Below are 17,344 nucleotides of genomic sequence, written 5' to 3'. Positions count from 1 at the left end.
TTAAAGCTGATGTCTTTAATCATGTGGACTTAAAAGTAGTGTTCCCCAAATTTCACCTGCATGTAAACTGTGCTACATCTGCGAAAAGGATAAAGTCTGCTCCAACATTAAACAGAGCTACTACAAAGCCTCACCATCACCCGCCTGGGCCAGTTGGACCACATATCCCTGTTTATGTTGCCAGCTTACATCCCCCTCGGGAAATGAACCCCGCCACATTTCTAAAACAAAAAAACTGTTACATTTTTTTTTACAATGTATAAAAACAAAACTGACACTTGTAAGACTTCATTAGAGGTGTAAGCATTACAGAAGGCACCTTTTAAGACACAGAAAAAGGAATTTTTTTTTCTATCCTGGCTTTTTATAGCAGATAATCCCTTAAAAATATTCTGCACTAGATCAAAAATGGAAGAAAACCATGAATCAACATATGAACATTGCCTGACGCTGAACAAAGTTTCAGAGGTTTTATTAGAGACATAGCTAGGCATTTTGCAATTTGGCATAATTTGTAAAAGTTTCAATTTCTCTGGTATTGAACAGCAGAAATTAGGCTTTCTTGTCAGAGGTCATTTTTGAAAAAAGTAAATAAATAAATAATAGTGGGCGAGAGTGCTGTAAAGAACAGTAGACTGGTGAAAAAGCTTGCACACAATTGCAGCCAGTGACATATTTACCAAAAGAATCTTTGAAAAAAGCGGGATACAGTAATATTGTTTTCCAATGGAAACTAAAAAACAGGTCACTGCCTACTCAAATACACTCAGCACTGAAGTCATTAGACTTAACCGAGTAATAAAACAGATTTGCTCCTGGGATACACTGCATTGGCTGTTGGAGTCTGGGGCTCAAGCTCATATATGTGTAGAAGTAACAAAATAATTTCAATCAGAGTATTTAATCAGATAAATGTTCAGTTTATTCCAAAATAGAAAAGGCTTTTGCTTTGAATTACATCTCTGCTCTCTTTGTAATATATGCATAATAATTTGAATGCAGCTAAACAGAAACAACATAAAAAAAACATTACATTTTCAACTTCATTTAACCCGATTTAAGCCTAAAAGTCTTTTACCACATGTTGTGGGCATCTGTTGAATTAACAGCAGCCTTTTTCTTCTTTTAAAGAAAGACATAAAGTCATCATTTCAAATCCTTTTTGTAAATTGCTTCCATTTTACATTTTAAGCACCCCCAAAACAAAAGCTTCCCTGTCAACTTGTGGCATCACGGCAGCAGCTTAGTACCATCTAAGTATGTTTCTCTAAGTGCAAAAGGTGAATGGTGATACAGTCATGTTTGGAGTTGGTTCAAGTGTGGACCCAAAAGCAGACAGAGGAGGAGGCAGATTGCAAAGTGAAGCAAAACTAAATACAACATACATGAGACAAGAGTTTCCAAAATAAACCAGGAAATAACTAAAGCATGAGAACACCTTACACAGAGATGGGTGGTATAGACTGAAAGAGTGACTATAAGCAAACTATAACCAAGAACTAAACTAGATAGCAAAACTGTAAATAAGAATAGCCCAAGGATGAAAACAAAGAAACTAACCATGAATATTTGTAATAGAAAACTCCAAAAACTCAAAGCACCATAACACAGGACGCCCAAAAATAAACATAAAAGCAAATGACAAGATTTTAACTTGCTGTCTCTCCAGCAGTATGTTATATTGTGGACTGTATTGTAGACCCAAATCTTAAATGAATAAATAAGATGTCATTAATACAGCAGTAGGCCCAGGCTATAACTAAACAATGGACACGCCATGCAGTTGTGTCTTACTTACTTGGCTTTGAAATGACGACTCTGGTTCAGTTTTGTTGAATTCCTATTTCCCGACTCCGCACTCCTTTGCTTGTATCTGTGAGGATGCAGAGACTGTGAAGAGAGAATGGGGGACTGAGAAACAACAAGGGAAAAGCAGAAGTGCAAAATGCTAACCGGTGTCTTATTTTACGAGTAATATCTTTGACAGCAATTGTTGCTCATATGCAGAGGAATTTGGCTGAAAGTCTTTTCTCCTCAGTGCATCTCTCCATCAGTATTTTCTAACTGTATCTTTAGGAAATATAAACATGCAAAACAAGTCCATCTAAACAACACCATGCAGCTCTGTGTGTCTTCATAGCTCCAAATTAGGTTAACTTAGTGTGTGCACAGTAACATTATTGCCATCTGTCAAACAGACTATTTAATAGCCAAATCTAGAAATGAACACACACACACACACACACACACACAACACACAAAATACAGCACTTACTTTCTTGCTATGTCAAAATAAAAGCAATACGAAAACAACTTCTCATCATTAAGTTTTTTTTATGCTTTATGTGTAATAATGGCCATAACTCCTAGTAGTTAATAGCCCTACTTTATGATAACCTCTTGAAGTAAAGCTAAAAAAATTTTGTAACTTCAAAACAATGAAGGTACGTACCACAAGAAAAGGCTTTTGTGTTTCTGTTCATGGAGTGAAACTATGGAACAGTCTGAATATGGAATTAAAGCAATGTCCAAACATAAAACTGTTCAAAAAGAGTTATAAAAATATGATCTTCTCGAACTATAAAGAAAAGGAAAATATTGAAATTAAGTGAATGTCTTTATTTAAAAAAAAAAAAAAAAAAAAAAAAAAAAACAACTCATGATGTGATATTATAGTATATAGTATATCAGAAATCTGTTCACTGTTTTTATTACAAATTATATCAGTAAGGAAGCTGACTAAATATTAACTGATAATTTATGGCAAAGGGGTGGGATTAAATAAGTGTTTACTTCTTCCCACTCCCTTTCAACATGTAAATTAATAATTTTTTTTGTATGTAATTTGTACAGTATTTTTTTTTCTTTCTTATTTTCTTTTCTAAATGTACTTGTATATTGTTCACATGTTGAAATAAATTACTAATCAATCAATCAATCAATCAAAAGTCTGCGCATAAATCACATTTTGACTGAAGAAATATGCATTAAAATCTGTCATTTAATCAAATCAAATTTGATTATTGGTCACATATAAACAGATATAAAAGAAACTCCTTAGCTCACTCTGGATGTGCATGAAGTGTTCTGAAGTCTGCCACATATAAAATAACACATTTATGCTTTTCACCTGTCTCTTGGTGTGATTTCCTGCTGCCTCGACGTAAAGACAAAGGTACACGTCTTTGCTTCAGAGGATGTCCAACACCATCTGGGTTTACAGCTGTGTCATCCAGAAAACCACAGTTTGCGTCCCCATCTGAGCTTTTATTCTGCCCGTGAGTTTCGTTTTGAGTCACTGTAACGGGACATGTTATGCTTTGTACGTTTTTTAAACTTTCTGTTTTGGGGGTGTTTCACCAGCTATTTACTTTTGCTTTCAGAGTTAGTCATTTGAGCTGTTTGCAAAGGTCAAGGCATGTAAGGGCTTAGAAACGTGACACTGAAAACAAATGTTGACTTTTCAGATTAAAGATATTTGCACTTGGACTATTCCACCAGGCTCCTCTCACTGTGGTACATCCCATCTTCCCAATATAGAAAAGTCACGAGTTTTCTGAGAAATTTTGTTGAAATGTCCTTAATTTATGGTTGACCATAAAACGACAACGATGCATATTAAGTAGAAAACCTTGAATGAATAAATAAGTGAGTATAAAAGTTTGTTATGTTTTTTTTTTCTCATTATATTTATTCACTTATTGCTTTTGGTTTTTTCTTTTGTAGATGGAGTGACTGAGTGGGACTCTCCTTTACAGATATGATCCAGACCAGTTGGAGGCAGAATATCATACAATTAAAACAACAACAAACAAAAACAAAAAAATTCTACATTTTTAATATTGATTTAATAAAATGAATAAACCTGTGATTTTAATGCGAAGCTGCCTCTTGTTATTTACATGTTAGAATCCTAATGTTTAATGGTAAGGTTAAAAAGGTTAAAAATATTTAAAACAGCATCATCACAACATTCATCCTGGCCATACATAAAGAGGCACAATAGTTTAAAGTGTTATTAGTAATTTGCTGTGTATCAGCAGAAATACCACTGAAGTCTTACTGCACTTTAGCAGTGACCTCGCTGCTGTTTCAGTATTGTGTTAGGGTGCAAATATGATCAAGGATCAATGTCAGACTTCAACATATATATTCAGTTAAATTCAGTGATGGGAATAACGGTGTTACTTTTTTCAGTAACAAGTAATCGAACTAATTACTATCGTTACAATGCCATTACCGTTACTAACAAGAAACTTGATCACTTCAAGATGACAAAGCAACAAGGTGCTATATACGAGTTTTTAAACTGTGTTGATAGGCCACGTAAAACCAGAGTCATGATAAACAGTATATACGCGGTGTTTTTTCCTAAATACTTTCATAACGTTTACTTTCTAAGGACAGCGCTAGCAAACACTCTCTGCTTTTGACCCAAAAATAAAAAAAAATTAAGCAAAACAAAAGACACCCCAAGTGTGTAGTTAGTGTGTAGCGTAGTGGATAGTTTTGTGTTGTGTGTCAGAACAATGAGACGACTGCTGAATGACACAGGTGCTGCTAAAAAGCCACCAAAGGTAGATTACAGTGTAAACGGTGTCTCTAGGTAGAAAACAGGAGGAGTGATACACCTGTTGCTGTCAGACCTGCAGGTATCAGGCTGTGATGTTCTCCTTTATAGTGGACAGAAATTGTTTTTGGGAGTGGCACAAATAATTTGTGTTACTTTTTAAAGAAGTAACTAGTAGCTATAATTAATTACTTTTTCAAAGTAGCTTGCCCAACACTGGTTAAATTAAATATTCAGTTAAATTAAACCTGACAGTTGGTTTTCATACCATTGAAGTCCCATTGACCTTCAGTCATGATTTCAACATCGTTTCAGTATAGACTAGTGTGATTTCACAGTGATGTAACTTTAAACTTCATATTTTGGATATTTACACTAATTGACACTTTTCTGAGCAGTGATGATGGGAAATCAGTTGGATATTAAATAAAACAAGTTGAGTCTTAAGAGGAACAATTTGGTGGTAAATGAAAGTCAACCACTGACCTGAGTTTGACCTCAGTTTCAGGGCTGAGAAATCACAGTACCAAAAAAAGATTTATTGTTACTCGTTATTCTGAAAGTCAATCACTTCCTTAAACTTTGTTCCAGTTTTGTTAAAAACTTTCCACTCAGTTTGAGGCAACTGGAAATCCCTAACATATTCAAAAGCAGTACTATTCGGCATTATAGTATTATAATGTTCCATCTAGCTTTCACTCAACAGTGTTGTCACAAGTGGTTTTCTTTGGCCTGCCTTTGTTTGTCCCACATTCTAGTGGCAAACATTTCAAAGACCCATGAAAGTCTCGCCAAAGACACACAAAGAAAACCTCTGCTGTCTTCCCAGTCTAAATCCCAAACTTTACTTTAAATTCATCATCTTTTGCTTTCAGTCAAAGTAGCAATACCACAGTATAAGAACCAAGTGTTGAAATTACCTTCATAAATTTAATTTAGCAATGTAGTATTCATCACCCTAGCTCACATAAATGTTGCTGGCCCATTTTGTTGTTTTTATATCCCTCAGCTGTTGAGATCGTGTGAGATTTACAGACTTTAATTGAACTAAAGCCAATTTTATTTCAGGGGCCTCATTTATGTCATGAGCTGGAATCGGCTTGACTGTTTTTGAATTCAAAAGCACAACCCAACAACAGACTCTTCCTTGTTTCCCAAAAAGTTTATTTAGAAGATCACTCATCAGTCACCGGCATTTTAGGGACACAGTTCAGATGGAGGAGGAGAGAGTGGTAAGTTAGAGCCAGAGCAGATGTAAAGCACTCTGTTACGGATTCAAATATTGAGGAGGGATACAGGAGGAAAACCCAAAATAACAACACTGGTCCGGCCGGGTCAAGTCAAACGATGATTTAATGAACACACGCGTGGGAGATGGACACCATACATCAGACAGCATCAGATCTCAATACAAACTCCACACACTCATTGTTTTATAAAAATCAGGGTATTAGAACGCCCCCTCATGCGTACAGATAATACAATACAGTCAATATTGACAACTTTAGACACATCAAGAAAAACATTCTCTTCGTCTCGAGGACAGACACTGGCTCCAGCGCCTCTCCTCGGAGCCAACTGTCCCCTACGGAGACACAACATTACAGCTGCAAGGTTTTCCAAATGATCAAGTTGACCTGTGTATAATACGCTGAGTCAGGGCTACAATATTAAATGCATGTTGGTTTAATGAACTGCCATTACTTAAAAACTTAATAAATTGATTGATTGAATCTTTATTTTGAACATGTTAAAAAGTACATCAACATAGAATCAACAGAGACAAATAAACAAAGCAAAGTTTAGTTAAAAGATATAACTGAATAAAAATCACAAAGAATCACATAATATCAGTGTTATGTAAGCGCGTGCAACCTCCTGAGCCCAAAGTCATCCCACACCATGGATCAGCCAGTCATAACGCTGACTGAAGTTTTTAACCCTTATTAACTCGGGCACAACTCTTTAATAAGCAACAACTGCCATATGTATAAGGTGATCATGTTTACACCTGCAAAAAAGAGATCATATAATTGTTCTGACACCTGTAAATAAAAGATTAACACCAGGTTATAACAATCACTGTAATAAAAAGGTTAAATGTAATGTCAATAACTTCAATCAATGTTTAATGCAATGCTTATTAAATGATTCTGATATAATGATGATGATTCTGCTAAAAATGAAGTAAAACACCCCTTTTCACCCGACAATTCCCTCTGTTGACCTCTAGGAGAATCCAGAGGTCACAACACCAAATGTTATATCAATTTTTGATCTACACAGCCAGTTCTACGTGCATCAGTGGCATCATGGACATGGGAGTCACAACTCCAGGGTCCACTGCCCTTATGATCACTTTCTCTAATAATGCTCTGGCACAAGGAATAAAACAACACCCACAAATAACAAAAATACCCACCAAAATAGACAAAGTAAGCATGACCGAAAGCACAAGCCCTTTCCACCGTCCGAACACCGAGTCCATCCAGCCCTCCAGCGGATTGTCAACTCCTGAGTGATCATGCATCGTTTCAGACAGGCTCTTTAAGCCCTCAAGAGCCCGAGTCACTGAGCCGTCCGGAGCGGTGTTGTTTGGAATGAAGGTGCAGCACTGATCTCCAAACATGGCACAAACGCCCCCTTTTTCTGCTAATAGCATATCAAGGGCCATCCTATTTTGCACACCCATTAATGAGGTGGGACCCACCTGCTCCGCTAACCCCTCCATCCCGTCTCTGGTCAGGTTAGAGAGTCTCAGCACATTATAATGAACATAATTAATCCTGTCTACGTTCTTGTTTGGGGTCACTGGAAAGAAAGCAGAGATTATTGGAAGATTTTCAAAACCGGCTGCTATTTGGTCAGCAAGTTTATATTCACTTGGAACCCCCCTGGGCACTCCAATGGAGTCGATCCAGGTTGGTGAATTCATTCTAGGGTCATAAACATGTGTTCCATCAATTTGTCTTTTTAGCAAAATGTGTCTCTTGCGTCTGGCTGCCAATGTGCGTGTGTTGCGCTGTGGGGTCGCTTTTACCTGATTTCCAATTAGCATAAGTGGCGCTCCTAGTCTCACCATCGCGCACGTCCCCACGCTTCCCAGAGGAACACGAACCAAAAGAGTCTTGTGGCCGCAATAATAATACAGCCCGCTCCTGGCCCAAGTTCCAATCAATGTAGATGCATCACTTACATTATTTGTGGTCCTCCCCATGTGTGTAACGGAACACCAACTGGGATCAATTTCTCCCAAATTATACTTTACTTTATCGGTGGAGAACTTAAAACACGTATAATTATCTTTTCTAGGCATAAACGGTCCTACTTGGGTGTATTTGTGGATAGGGGGAAATAAACTGGACAAAACAGTGCAATTCCCACTATTCACTACTTCTCTCGTCATTCGCAACATGCAATTATAGCCCCACTGATCCTCTGGATGCAGTGGCGCAGGTTCTGTGAACAAACGCGGTCTAGCGGAAGCACAAGCTACACAATTAGACAATTTTTGTTCTTTCGCATTTTGAGCCATCCAGTCCAGCCAGATGTTACTGTCACTGAACCCTGTGGCGCGTTCAATCAAATCTCGAGGTTTTAATGTGCTGTAGTCCACCGACAGGACCCGTCTACCGTTTGGTTCCTGCTCCTCTGGTACCGCCTCCGACGACCCGCTTCCTTTCTGGCCTGTAAAAGAAGTAACAGAGTTGATTGGATTGAAAGTCACGGGTGTTGCTGTTTCTTTTCTAACTGACTGTACTATGTTGTGTTTTCCTAAGAAATTAACTTTAATTAACCTTTTTGGATCAACTCCTGCAGTTTCCACGCCCACAACTAAATATACAGGTTTTTCCCGCTGCCAATTCCCCAATGACAAAGTCAACAGATTTTTAGATGGACTGTAATCCCTTTGAAGTTTAAGCTCATTTCCTGGTCCTAATTCTGACGGTTCCCAATTTTCCCCAGTATAACCCTTTACCTGATTCCAATTCCTACACCACCCGTCATAAGGCCGATTTCCCCTTTCGCAGTGTGTACTCACTGAGTAATCCCAGCAGATCCACACATTGTATCCTCTCCAATTGCCGCTCGAGCCCTTACAGTTAAAAACATCACACAAATCAAACGTAAAAGAGGTTGTGGAGCCGTTAACATAATCTAATTCTAAACCACCATAAGTGCTGAGACACTCATCCTTTTTACCAGAGATTTCGCGCTTCATTCTCGCCCGCGACTTGAGTTCACTGAGTGGTATATCGAGTGGGACTGGGCTGGAATGACCTCCGTGCTCAGACAGTCTGCGTGGGCCGGTCTGCAACAAATAAACCAAAAAACATAAAGCGGTGATTAATAACATAGTTAACATCAAATGAAGTAACCTTTTGTTAATTTTTGTAACTTCTCTCTCATCACAGGTTTCTGATTGTTGTAATGGCATTGTATCATGTATGACTTGTTTTTTGTTATTTTTGTCTTTTTTTTTTTTTTTTTTTTACATACAAGTTCAAAACTCTTCTTATCAAAGCCTTTATGTAAAATCTTCAATTTGATACCGCCCTTTTTTGCTGTCGCGGTGACTTCCTCCTAAGCTGGTCTTCGTTCTTCGGCCTCCCAGATAGACTACCGGTCGGCCCGTTGCACAGGTGTGAGGGTTTATTCTGCCTCTGTTTTTCACCTGTGTTGGGTGGAGTTGCAATTTTTTCCACCCAGCTGTCGTGTGCCGGTGCACACTGCGACCAGTGGTACCAGTTGTCGCCTCTCCCTTTCAGTTGAACCGCTTTCGCCGTCCGGGCAAACACCTCGTATGGGCCAGTCCAACGAGGTTCCTTCCACTTCCGTTTGATGACCTTCAGCCACACCACTCTCGCGTCTGGGACCTCTCCTTCTCCTGGGGGTTTTTCACAAGCCGCCTGCTTTGTGAAGCTGGACACAAGCGCCTTTAGCTCGTTCCAATAGTCTGCGTGAGACCTGTTCCCTCTCGTGCCCTGTTCGACCGGGCCCACCGTCCAAGGTGCCGGAAACTGTCTCCCAGTCAGCAGCTCGTATGGCGTGAAACCTGTGGACTGATTAACAGAACATCTTATGGTCATCAACGCAATCGGCAGGGCCGCGACCCAATTGAGCCCTGTTTGCGCGCAGATTTTAGCTAATTTATTTTTCAAATTTAAATTCATCCTTTCTACTTTCCCTTGGGATTGAGGATGATACACTGTTCCAAATTTGTGCTGAACTCCCAACATTTTTTCCACCTTTGCCAAATCTTGATTTTTAAAGTGGGTTCCATTATCTGATCGAATCCTTTTAGGGAACCCATGTCGAGGAATATAATGATTGATTAAACATTTGATCACGGTCCTCGCATCTTCCCTTTTAGTCGCCCATGCCTCTGGCCAGCCGGTCAGTACATCTACACACACCAACAAATAACGAAGACCACCAGGGCCTGAATCAATCATATCAGTGAAATCAATGACAATCTCCTCTCCCGGCCTCTCAGGCATCCGGAACTTACCCAATTCTGGTTTGATCCCTGGCTTGGGATTGTGTGCTCCACAGATTAGACACCTTTTGGCCTTCTCCCTTATCATTTCTCTGAGGTTGGGGTGCCACCAGTGACACAGATTTCTCTCCATTTGTGCTATTCCGACGTGTCCAAGTCCGTGGGCCTCGCTCACCTTCTGTTTCGCCATTTCGTCTGTTAGCACGGGACGCCCGTCTGGCCCCCTCCACAAGCCTCCATCCTGCCAGGCTCCCTTGTTTTTCCACACCCCCTTTTCCTCTGGGGATGCCTCCTCCTGGGCCTGTTTGACCTCCTCCGTTTGGTTAATTGGCCCTTCCTCTTCTGCAATTACCTGTATCATTTGTCTCCGTCCTTTATAGCCTGCTGCCTCCTTTGCGGCTTCGTCCGCTTTCTGGTTTCCTTTTGCCACCATGCTGGTTCCTTGTGAGTGCCCTTTGCATTTTATGATACTCACTTCTCTTGGATCGCCCAAGGCCTCCTCCAGTTCCTCCATTTCCTTCTTGTGGCAAATAGGTGCGTTGGTTGCTGTTCTGAATCCTGCTCTTTTCCATTGAGGCAGCTCCACGTGCGCTGCTCCGAATGCATACGCTGAGTCTGTATAGATGTTCACTCTCATATCCTTAGCTAACCTCAAAGCTCGAGCTAGGGCTATCACTTCAGCTCTCTGAGCCGACTGCTGTCCCTCAATCCTTTCTGCTTCTTTGACCTGATATTCATTTCCTACTCTACAGACCACCGCATAGCCGGTTTTTAGTCCTTCTTCATCTCTGTGGCAACATCCATCTGTGAACCAATCCTCAGCTCCAGGTATAGGTTCCGCCTTCAGGTCTTCTCTAATTTTTTCTTCAACCTGTGCTCTTTTGACGCAGTCATGTGGTTCCCCTGCTCCCATTAAATCTGCCATGTTAGTTCCTTCATGTGTGAATGTCAAATTTGGAGCCTCCAAAACTTTACTCAATTTCTGTTGTGCCCGTGGCGTCATACTAAATGCTTGTGAGTTCACGTACGCCACTATACTATGTGTAGTGAGTATTTTTAGTGGATGTCCTCTCACTACATGTGCTGTCTTCTGAATGACTTTGGCAACCCCTGCTGCATGTTGTGTGCATGTGGGATGTCTTGCTTCTGTTGGATGTAGTTTTATACTAACATACATGAGAACCTCCCTACTCCCTCCTTTTTTCTGAAACAACACCCCGTTTACGACGGAGTTTGTTTCGGAAATATCCAAATAGAATGGCTCATCATAATTAGGTGTAACCAAATCAGATGCTCTTGACAGATCCTGTTTTAATGCAATAAAAGCGATTTCAGTGTCAGACGTCCAAGGCAGTTCAGCCTTAAGATTTCGAACGCCAACTTGCTTCAGTAGGCCCCTTAAAGGGGCAGTTTTACCTACATAATCAGGAATGAACTTTCTGCTGTAACCTGTCAAACCAAGAAAAGAAAGCATTTCTCTCACTGTTCGCGGTTTTGGGTGTGTCAGAATTTGGTCTCTGTGTGTGTTCATTAAACCCACTGATTTGTGTGCGATTACCCGACCCAAAAATGTTACCTCAGGTCGGACCAATTGCAACTTTTCTTTACTCACTTTGAAGCCACACTCCGCCAATCTATTCAACACGACGAGCGAGGCTGCCGCACAATCCGCTGCTGACGGGGCTGCAATGAGAAGATCATCGACATATTGAATCAATGTACATCCATCTGGCAAATTACATGTTGACAGGGCCTCTTTGAGCACCTGATTGAAAATGCCAGGAGAAAGTGCAAAACCTTGTGGTAGACGTGTGTATCTGAATTTTTTGCCTCTGTATGTGAATGAGAAAATGTCTCTGAGTGACTCATGCAGTGGAAGACAAAAGAATGCATTTGCTAGGTCAATACAAGTGAACCACTTTTGGTCACACTTAATATCTGATAGTGCAGTGTAAGGGTTTGGAACAGGTACAGTGTTGGTGTGCAATATGGCATTAATGGCACGCAAATCATGTGCCATACGATACTTTCCTGTTCCAGATTTCTCCACCGGTAGAATTGGTGTGTTCCAATGTGAGTAAGATGGCTCTAACACTCCGGCATTTAACAGCCCTTCAATTGTTTCTGCAATTCCTTCTTCTGCTTCAGTTTTATGTTTATACTGCGGTCTGTTGATTGGTGTGTTTGATTTCAGGTGGAACAAGATAGGCGAACAGGTGGCCAGGCCAACATCTGCGGGCCCTTTGGACCACAAACTGTCAGGCAGTTTTGACAGTTGAGCAACTGCCTCAGGATGATCTGTTCTCTCTCTTCCATATGTTTCTGAAATTTCCTGATGTTCAAGGGTCACTACATCATTAGACATACAAGTTATACGATAGATTTTAGAATTTGGTGCATAACATAAATTTGGAATTTGGGTGCTTTGCCACCCTGCGTCGTCCAGCGCCCGCCTGACCATTGGTCCCAGATCACATGCTCCATGACCTTCGTGGACCGCCAATGTAATGTGAGGGGCCGAATTTTCTCCCACATTATACCAAGGCAGTTGTTCATCAGTTAATTTTACAGCCGCGGCTACACCTTCTGGCCCAATGTAAATGTTATTTGTTTGCACATTCCAGCTCTGACCCTCAAGATCAGACTGGAATAGTTCACGATAGGTGTCATCATTTTCCCTGTCATAAAAAAGAGTGACGTGGTATGGATCTCGTGGTGGGGAGTAAACTGCCAAGCTCATTATCCAGGGTCTCCACAGTTGGAATTGACTTAGAATGCCTTCCTCCAGCAGCCTTCCCCAGTAAATGTCGGCTTTGGGTTGTTCACAGTTCTGAAGCAGATACTGAGTCTTTGAGTTTGTTCCCAGGCACGGGAAATGCTGTCCTCCTGGTAGAGTAACAGACAGTCCATCTGCAGAGCACATGATAGTAGCTCCCAGCTTCACGAGCAGGTCCCTGCCCATGAGATTCACTGGCACTTGAGGTGACACCACATATTGATGTTTCACAGTCTGCTTTCCCAGCTTTGTCACGGCTGGATCGGTCAACGGCAGAGTCATTGGAACCCCGGAAAAACCCACCACATTAACTGTGTGATAGGAAAGTGTGGCACAGTCTGGTGTTGCTCTCAATGTGGAATATGTTGCTCCAGTGTCCACTAGAAAGGGCAATTCTGTCCCTTCCACAGTCATTGACAGCATAGGGTCTGCCATGCCCATGCTGTTTGGTCTCTCCGGGCTCCTTCAGTACTGCTGCTGTTCCCAGCCCCAGTCAGCCACTGGGTACTGAGCGACTGGCGCTGCACTTGGGTTTGGGGCTTGATATGCTCCCCTGTACCCATTTCTCCCTCTTTGTGTTCCACGTGCCTGGGGTGGATAGCCTCTCCTTTGATAGCTTTGAACATTTTCTGGACAATCTCTAGTCCAGTGTCCTTCTGCTCCACATCTCCAACAGACATTCCAAGGCATGTTAGTGGGATTCCCTGTTTCACGAGCTCTTTGCGCTCCCCTCACTGATCCACCACGCCCTCTTTGCGGACCACCGGTCCCCCAATTCCCTATGGGTTGACGCTGCCTTGGTGCATTGACGGGCCACCTGCCATCAGAGCACAGACCCGGGTCTGCCTCTGGCCATTCAGGCACGGGACCAGGCCGGGGCCCAGCTATCATTATTTTCTTTGCGTTCTCCTTTTCCTCTCTCTTTTTCTCTCCAACTTTGTTTTTTGCTTCTGCCAACTGTAACTTGACCAAGGACGCCTGTGCCTCCTCCAACTCTTTTTTTTGTCTGTTCGCGGTATCTTGTTCCTCCTGCAACCGATGTGTTACATGTCTTTCCCACTGCACAGAGTCTGCTACAGCGAAATCTGGATTTTTCTCTAAGTCAGCTTTTACTTGGTTGGGCAGCCCTGCCAGCACCGCAGAACGGAACCACGCACGATGCTCACCTTCATTACCTGGATGGATACCTGTTTCTGACAACCACTGCTCTTTGGCTTTTGCTAAAAACTCCCTAGGTGTATGTTGGGGGTCCCAATTTATTTTAGGTATAGCTCCAATATTAGGGGTTGGGTACTTCTCACGAACTGCGTCAGATAAGGCACCTTGCACTTCATGGTATGGCAGATCATTTGCATACCGAGTTGTATGGGCTATAGCCTCTACATCAGCTAGCCCACCACCGAGCATACAGTGGCCAGCAATAGCACGGAAATCGCCAATGGCAAGTTCCTGGCCTTCGGTCAATCTACTTAATGTTCTTAACCAACTCGCTCCTCCCTCAGTTATAGGTGGAAGTTGTTTAACCAATGCTTCCAAATCTCTTATTTTATATGGGCGGTACAGTGGTTCATTTTTTGAACCTGCTATTAAAGGAAGATTATAACTAGGGCCAGCAGCTCCTGGCTCTAGTGACACTTTTTTATAGCGAACCGCATGTTGTCTTCCTCTTAAACTGTGAAACATAGGCCTTCTCACTACTCTTCCTCCACGTGCCGATCTCAAATTTCTGCCTACATTTGAGTCTGACTGAACTACTCTGTCTGTTTCCTCATCACTCTCCTCTTCTGATGAAGTCGCACCATCTTCACTCTCCTTCTCTGGCTTAGCTTCAGTCAGTTTTTTCTTGACGTCTTTTAGCGTTTTTATTACTTCCGTTAATGCATTTGGATTTTCATGCATCCGGCCATAGACTTCTCCTCTCCAGTTTCTGTCCTTAGCCGTTGTGTCAGGTTTCTCCGACCTACTGGTTTGGGTCTGCCCTTCTCTTGCTGGTGTTGGCAACTCCTGAAAGGTTGACCGTTCACTTCCATCTTCCGTTGAGATTGTATCCTCCATTTTAGGGGTCTGTTCAGTCTGTCTACTGTAACTTGGCTGTTTCTCCATTATTACTTCTGAGTCTGACATTTTTTCTTTACTTGGTGGGCGGGCAGGCGAGGTTAAGCCTTCATCTGCAGCTGAGGCTACCTTTCTCCCTCCCCCACTTTGGGGCTGACATTTAACTGTCACTGACCTTTCTTTGGGACGAACTGTAGGTGGGGTGGTATATTCAACGTCCGCTATTCCTCCAAGAACCACTCCAGTTTGTCCATCTGGACCATGAACTTGTCCCCCACCAAGAGTCATCACAGGCATGATGTATGAATGTGATGGGGCACTAGGTGATACTGCGGCCCAAGTATATAATTTTGGTGTGTGAGGTTTGTTAACAACTTCTGGGTTTGACATTAAATCCTTCACTTGGCTCTTTATCTTTTTATTTTCCTCCTTCAGCTGTTTCAATGACTCCATGACATTTTCCATGTCTCCTGTTTCCTCCATGACATCCTCCATCATCCAAGATGATGCTCCATTCCACAGGAACAGCCATTTACAGCACTTTGCATGGGTTTCCTTTAAATTCTTGATTTCTTTTTTGGCTTTCCGGTTAACTGAACGTCCCTCTGTTTCCTTTTCCAGTTGTTCCAGTTTCTGTTCGCATCTCTCTCCTTCCGTTTTAAACACAATGTTTAGGGCTATCTTCTCCTCCAGCCCTCTCTGTTGGGAGGCAATAATTTTCCTTACCTCCACATCCATCATTTTGCATTCTTTCTCCGCTATTTTTAATGATCCAGGGAAAGCCAAGCGAATGGCTTTTTTTAGCTGTTGCAGTTGCTCCTCCATAGGCCTAAATGCCCTAGACCCACTAGATGTCGCGCTGGAGCTGTTTGCCATTTTCCTGAAACACAGGCTTACCTCCCTCTCAATGACGTTACTCGACTCCTCCTCCTGGGTCACCCCACTACGTCTCCTTGAGAGCTCTCAGAATTAATCTCACCACTCCAACGGTCACAGTCTCCTCCAGACCTGCTCGGTGACACACAATTAACCCAGTGCGTCAGAGAGTTGACCGTGGTTTTATTAATGTTTACACTCAATCACAATGTTTCACTCTCCCATTTAATTTAATAAAACCAAATACATTGTGTGCTGTACTTTATGCACGCTACAGCCACACAGTTTAACACCTTCACACCACACCAAGTTGCCACAAAACCTGCGTCAAGGCGCTCTCGTATCACATACTAATAAATAAACACCATTTTATTTTAACCGGTGGGAGAGTGATGAACCAGTCAAACCCAAACTCCTCAATAGTTCACCATTTTACTTATTTTACTTCAACACTAAACAATTAAACTCCACTTAGTCTCATTTACTCCAGACACCATTAACCATTTCAAACACACAGTCACAAACAATTCATGTCAGCCACACAATTTCAAAAAGCCAATTATCTCCTTTCAAATAATTTCTCACTTCGGGACTTCTCCACCACTAACTCCACAAATTTTAAGAAAGCATATCAAATTCAGTACCGGTCATTACCGCTTGTACCATGGAGAAAACAAACATAGCCGCCTCTGTGACTTCATACTCGGGGTCATCCGCCTGTATGGCTAGTTCAATCACCCCTTTAAATAAAAGTAAACATCGACTAATGTATAGATCTAAGTCGTCCACATGTATTTCTGAACTTATTGACACCTCATAAGGGGCATCTCCCTCTTCTGTCTGTGCAGAGCAGTCACAATTCACCTCCAGACGCCCCTCTACCCCTGTAACTTCAATGTGACAGGACGCTGATCGCAACATTCTTAGGGTTTTTTATAACTTTATATGAACAGGAATTTATCAATATTGAGTGGGGTTTTTCTTCTTTCAAATATGTGTGAATGTAAATGAATTTCTTTCTTTTCACAGGTCCACTTTATTGCGTGCTCATAGATTCACTTCTGTTAAAGTTATTCAACAAATATATTTTTATTTATTTATTCCTTATGGATTATGTCACGCTTATTAGTGGCTCATATGTACTTAAACTTATGTCTAGACTTGAACACAGAGGTAGAGCATCATTCCATCCTTTTTAGGGTGACAAACTCCACTTTCTCTGTATCAAGACAGCTCATAACCTTTTAACAATTTTATCTAAAGGTATTATTGATTAAGATTCTTCTAGGGGAATAAATGTGTGGTTTTCTAAATACACTTAAATTTTGTCTCAAATTAGTTCACTCCAATTTTGATCCAAATTGTAAACACTCACCTCAAGCATACACCACAATAACTCAGAGTTATATGTATTATATCTTATATTATCACAAGAAAGCAACTGGGTTAATCAAGCATACTTGTCTATAGTCTCACACTGAAAGAAAAAGACGCTCACAGTCTTATAACTTCATATATATCTTGCTTGAATCAAAAGCATTTTAAACTTTCCACTTTTCAGCCATGG

General features: G+C 41.4%; 3 protein-coding genes across 3 annotated transcripts; all 3 read right to left on the bottom strand.

Moving 5' to 3' along the window:
- Positions 1-6,848: 6,848 nt before the first annotated feature.
- Positions 6,849-8,792, bottom strand: LOC148097713 (uncharacterized). The gene is made up of 3 exons (XM_087831321.1): positions 8,774-8,792; positions 8,613-8,666; positions 6,849-8,257 (listed from the first exon to the last, which is right to left on the bottom strand). The coding sequence occupies exons 1-3, from the start codon at positions 8,790-8,792 to the stop codon at positions 6,849-6,851; spliced, it is 1,482 nt and encodes a 493-aa protein (XP_087687447.1).
- A 319-nt stretch (positions 8,793-9,111) lies between these two features.
- LOC148097712 (uncharacterized) lies at positions 9,112-10,671 on the bottom strand. The gene is made up of 2 exons (XM_087831980.1): positions 10,083-10,671; positions 9,112-9,626 (listed from the first exon to the last, which is right to left on the bottom strand). The coding sequence occupies exons 1-2, from the start codon at positions 10,582-10,584 to the stop codon at positions 9,112-9,114; spliced, it is 1,017 nt and encodes a 338-aa protein (XP_087688106.1). The 5' UTR covers positions 10,585-10,671.
- Positions 10,672-12,410: 1,739 nt separating this feature from the next.
- On the bottom strand, positions 12,411-16,075 carry LOC148097711 (uncharacterized). Its single transcript, XM_087832490.1, has one exon. The coding sequence runs from the start codon at positions 15,775-15,777 to the stop codon at positions 13,312-13,314; it is 2,466 nt and encodes an 821-aa protein (XP_087688616.1). The 5' UTR covers positions 15,778-16,075; the 3' UTR covers positions 12,411-13,311.
- Between the last annotated feature and the right edge of the window lie 1,269 nt (positions 16,076-17,344).

Source organism: Neolamprologus brichardi, chromosome 18 (assembly GCF_056152115.1).
Source record: "Neolamprologus brichardi isolate AB-2024 chromosome 18, ASM5615211v1, whole genome shotgun sequence".
NCBI lineage: Eukaryota > Metazoa > Chordata > Actinopteri > Cichliformes > Cichlidae > Neolamprologus > Neolamprologus brichardi.
Note: the sequence above shows the minus strand (reverse complement) of the source record. Positions and strands in the feature narration are given on the sequence as shown.

What these genes read in the sequence shown, in the direction of transcription:
- LOC148097713 (XM_087831321.1), bottom strand. An exon ending in GGATCTGCTGGGATTACTCA is followed by an intron (nt 8,258 to 8,612) that starts GTGAGTACACAC and finishes CTTCTTTTACAG; the next exon opens with GCCAGAAAGGAAGCGGGTCG.
- LOC148097712 (XM_087831980.1), bottom strand. Translation starts at nt 10,584, where the DNA reads ATGGAGGAACTGGAGGAGGCCTTGGGCGATCCAAGAGAAGTGAGTATC. An exon ending in AGGGATCAAACCAGAATTGG is followed by an intron (nt 9,627 to 10,082) that starts GTAAGTTCCGGA and finishes ATCAGTCCACAG; the next exon opens with GTTTCACGCCATACGAGCTG.
- LOC148097711 (XM_087832490.1), bottom strand. Translation starts at nt 15,777, where the DNA reads ATGGCAAACAGCTCCAGCGCGACATCTAGTGGGTCTAGGGCATTTAGG.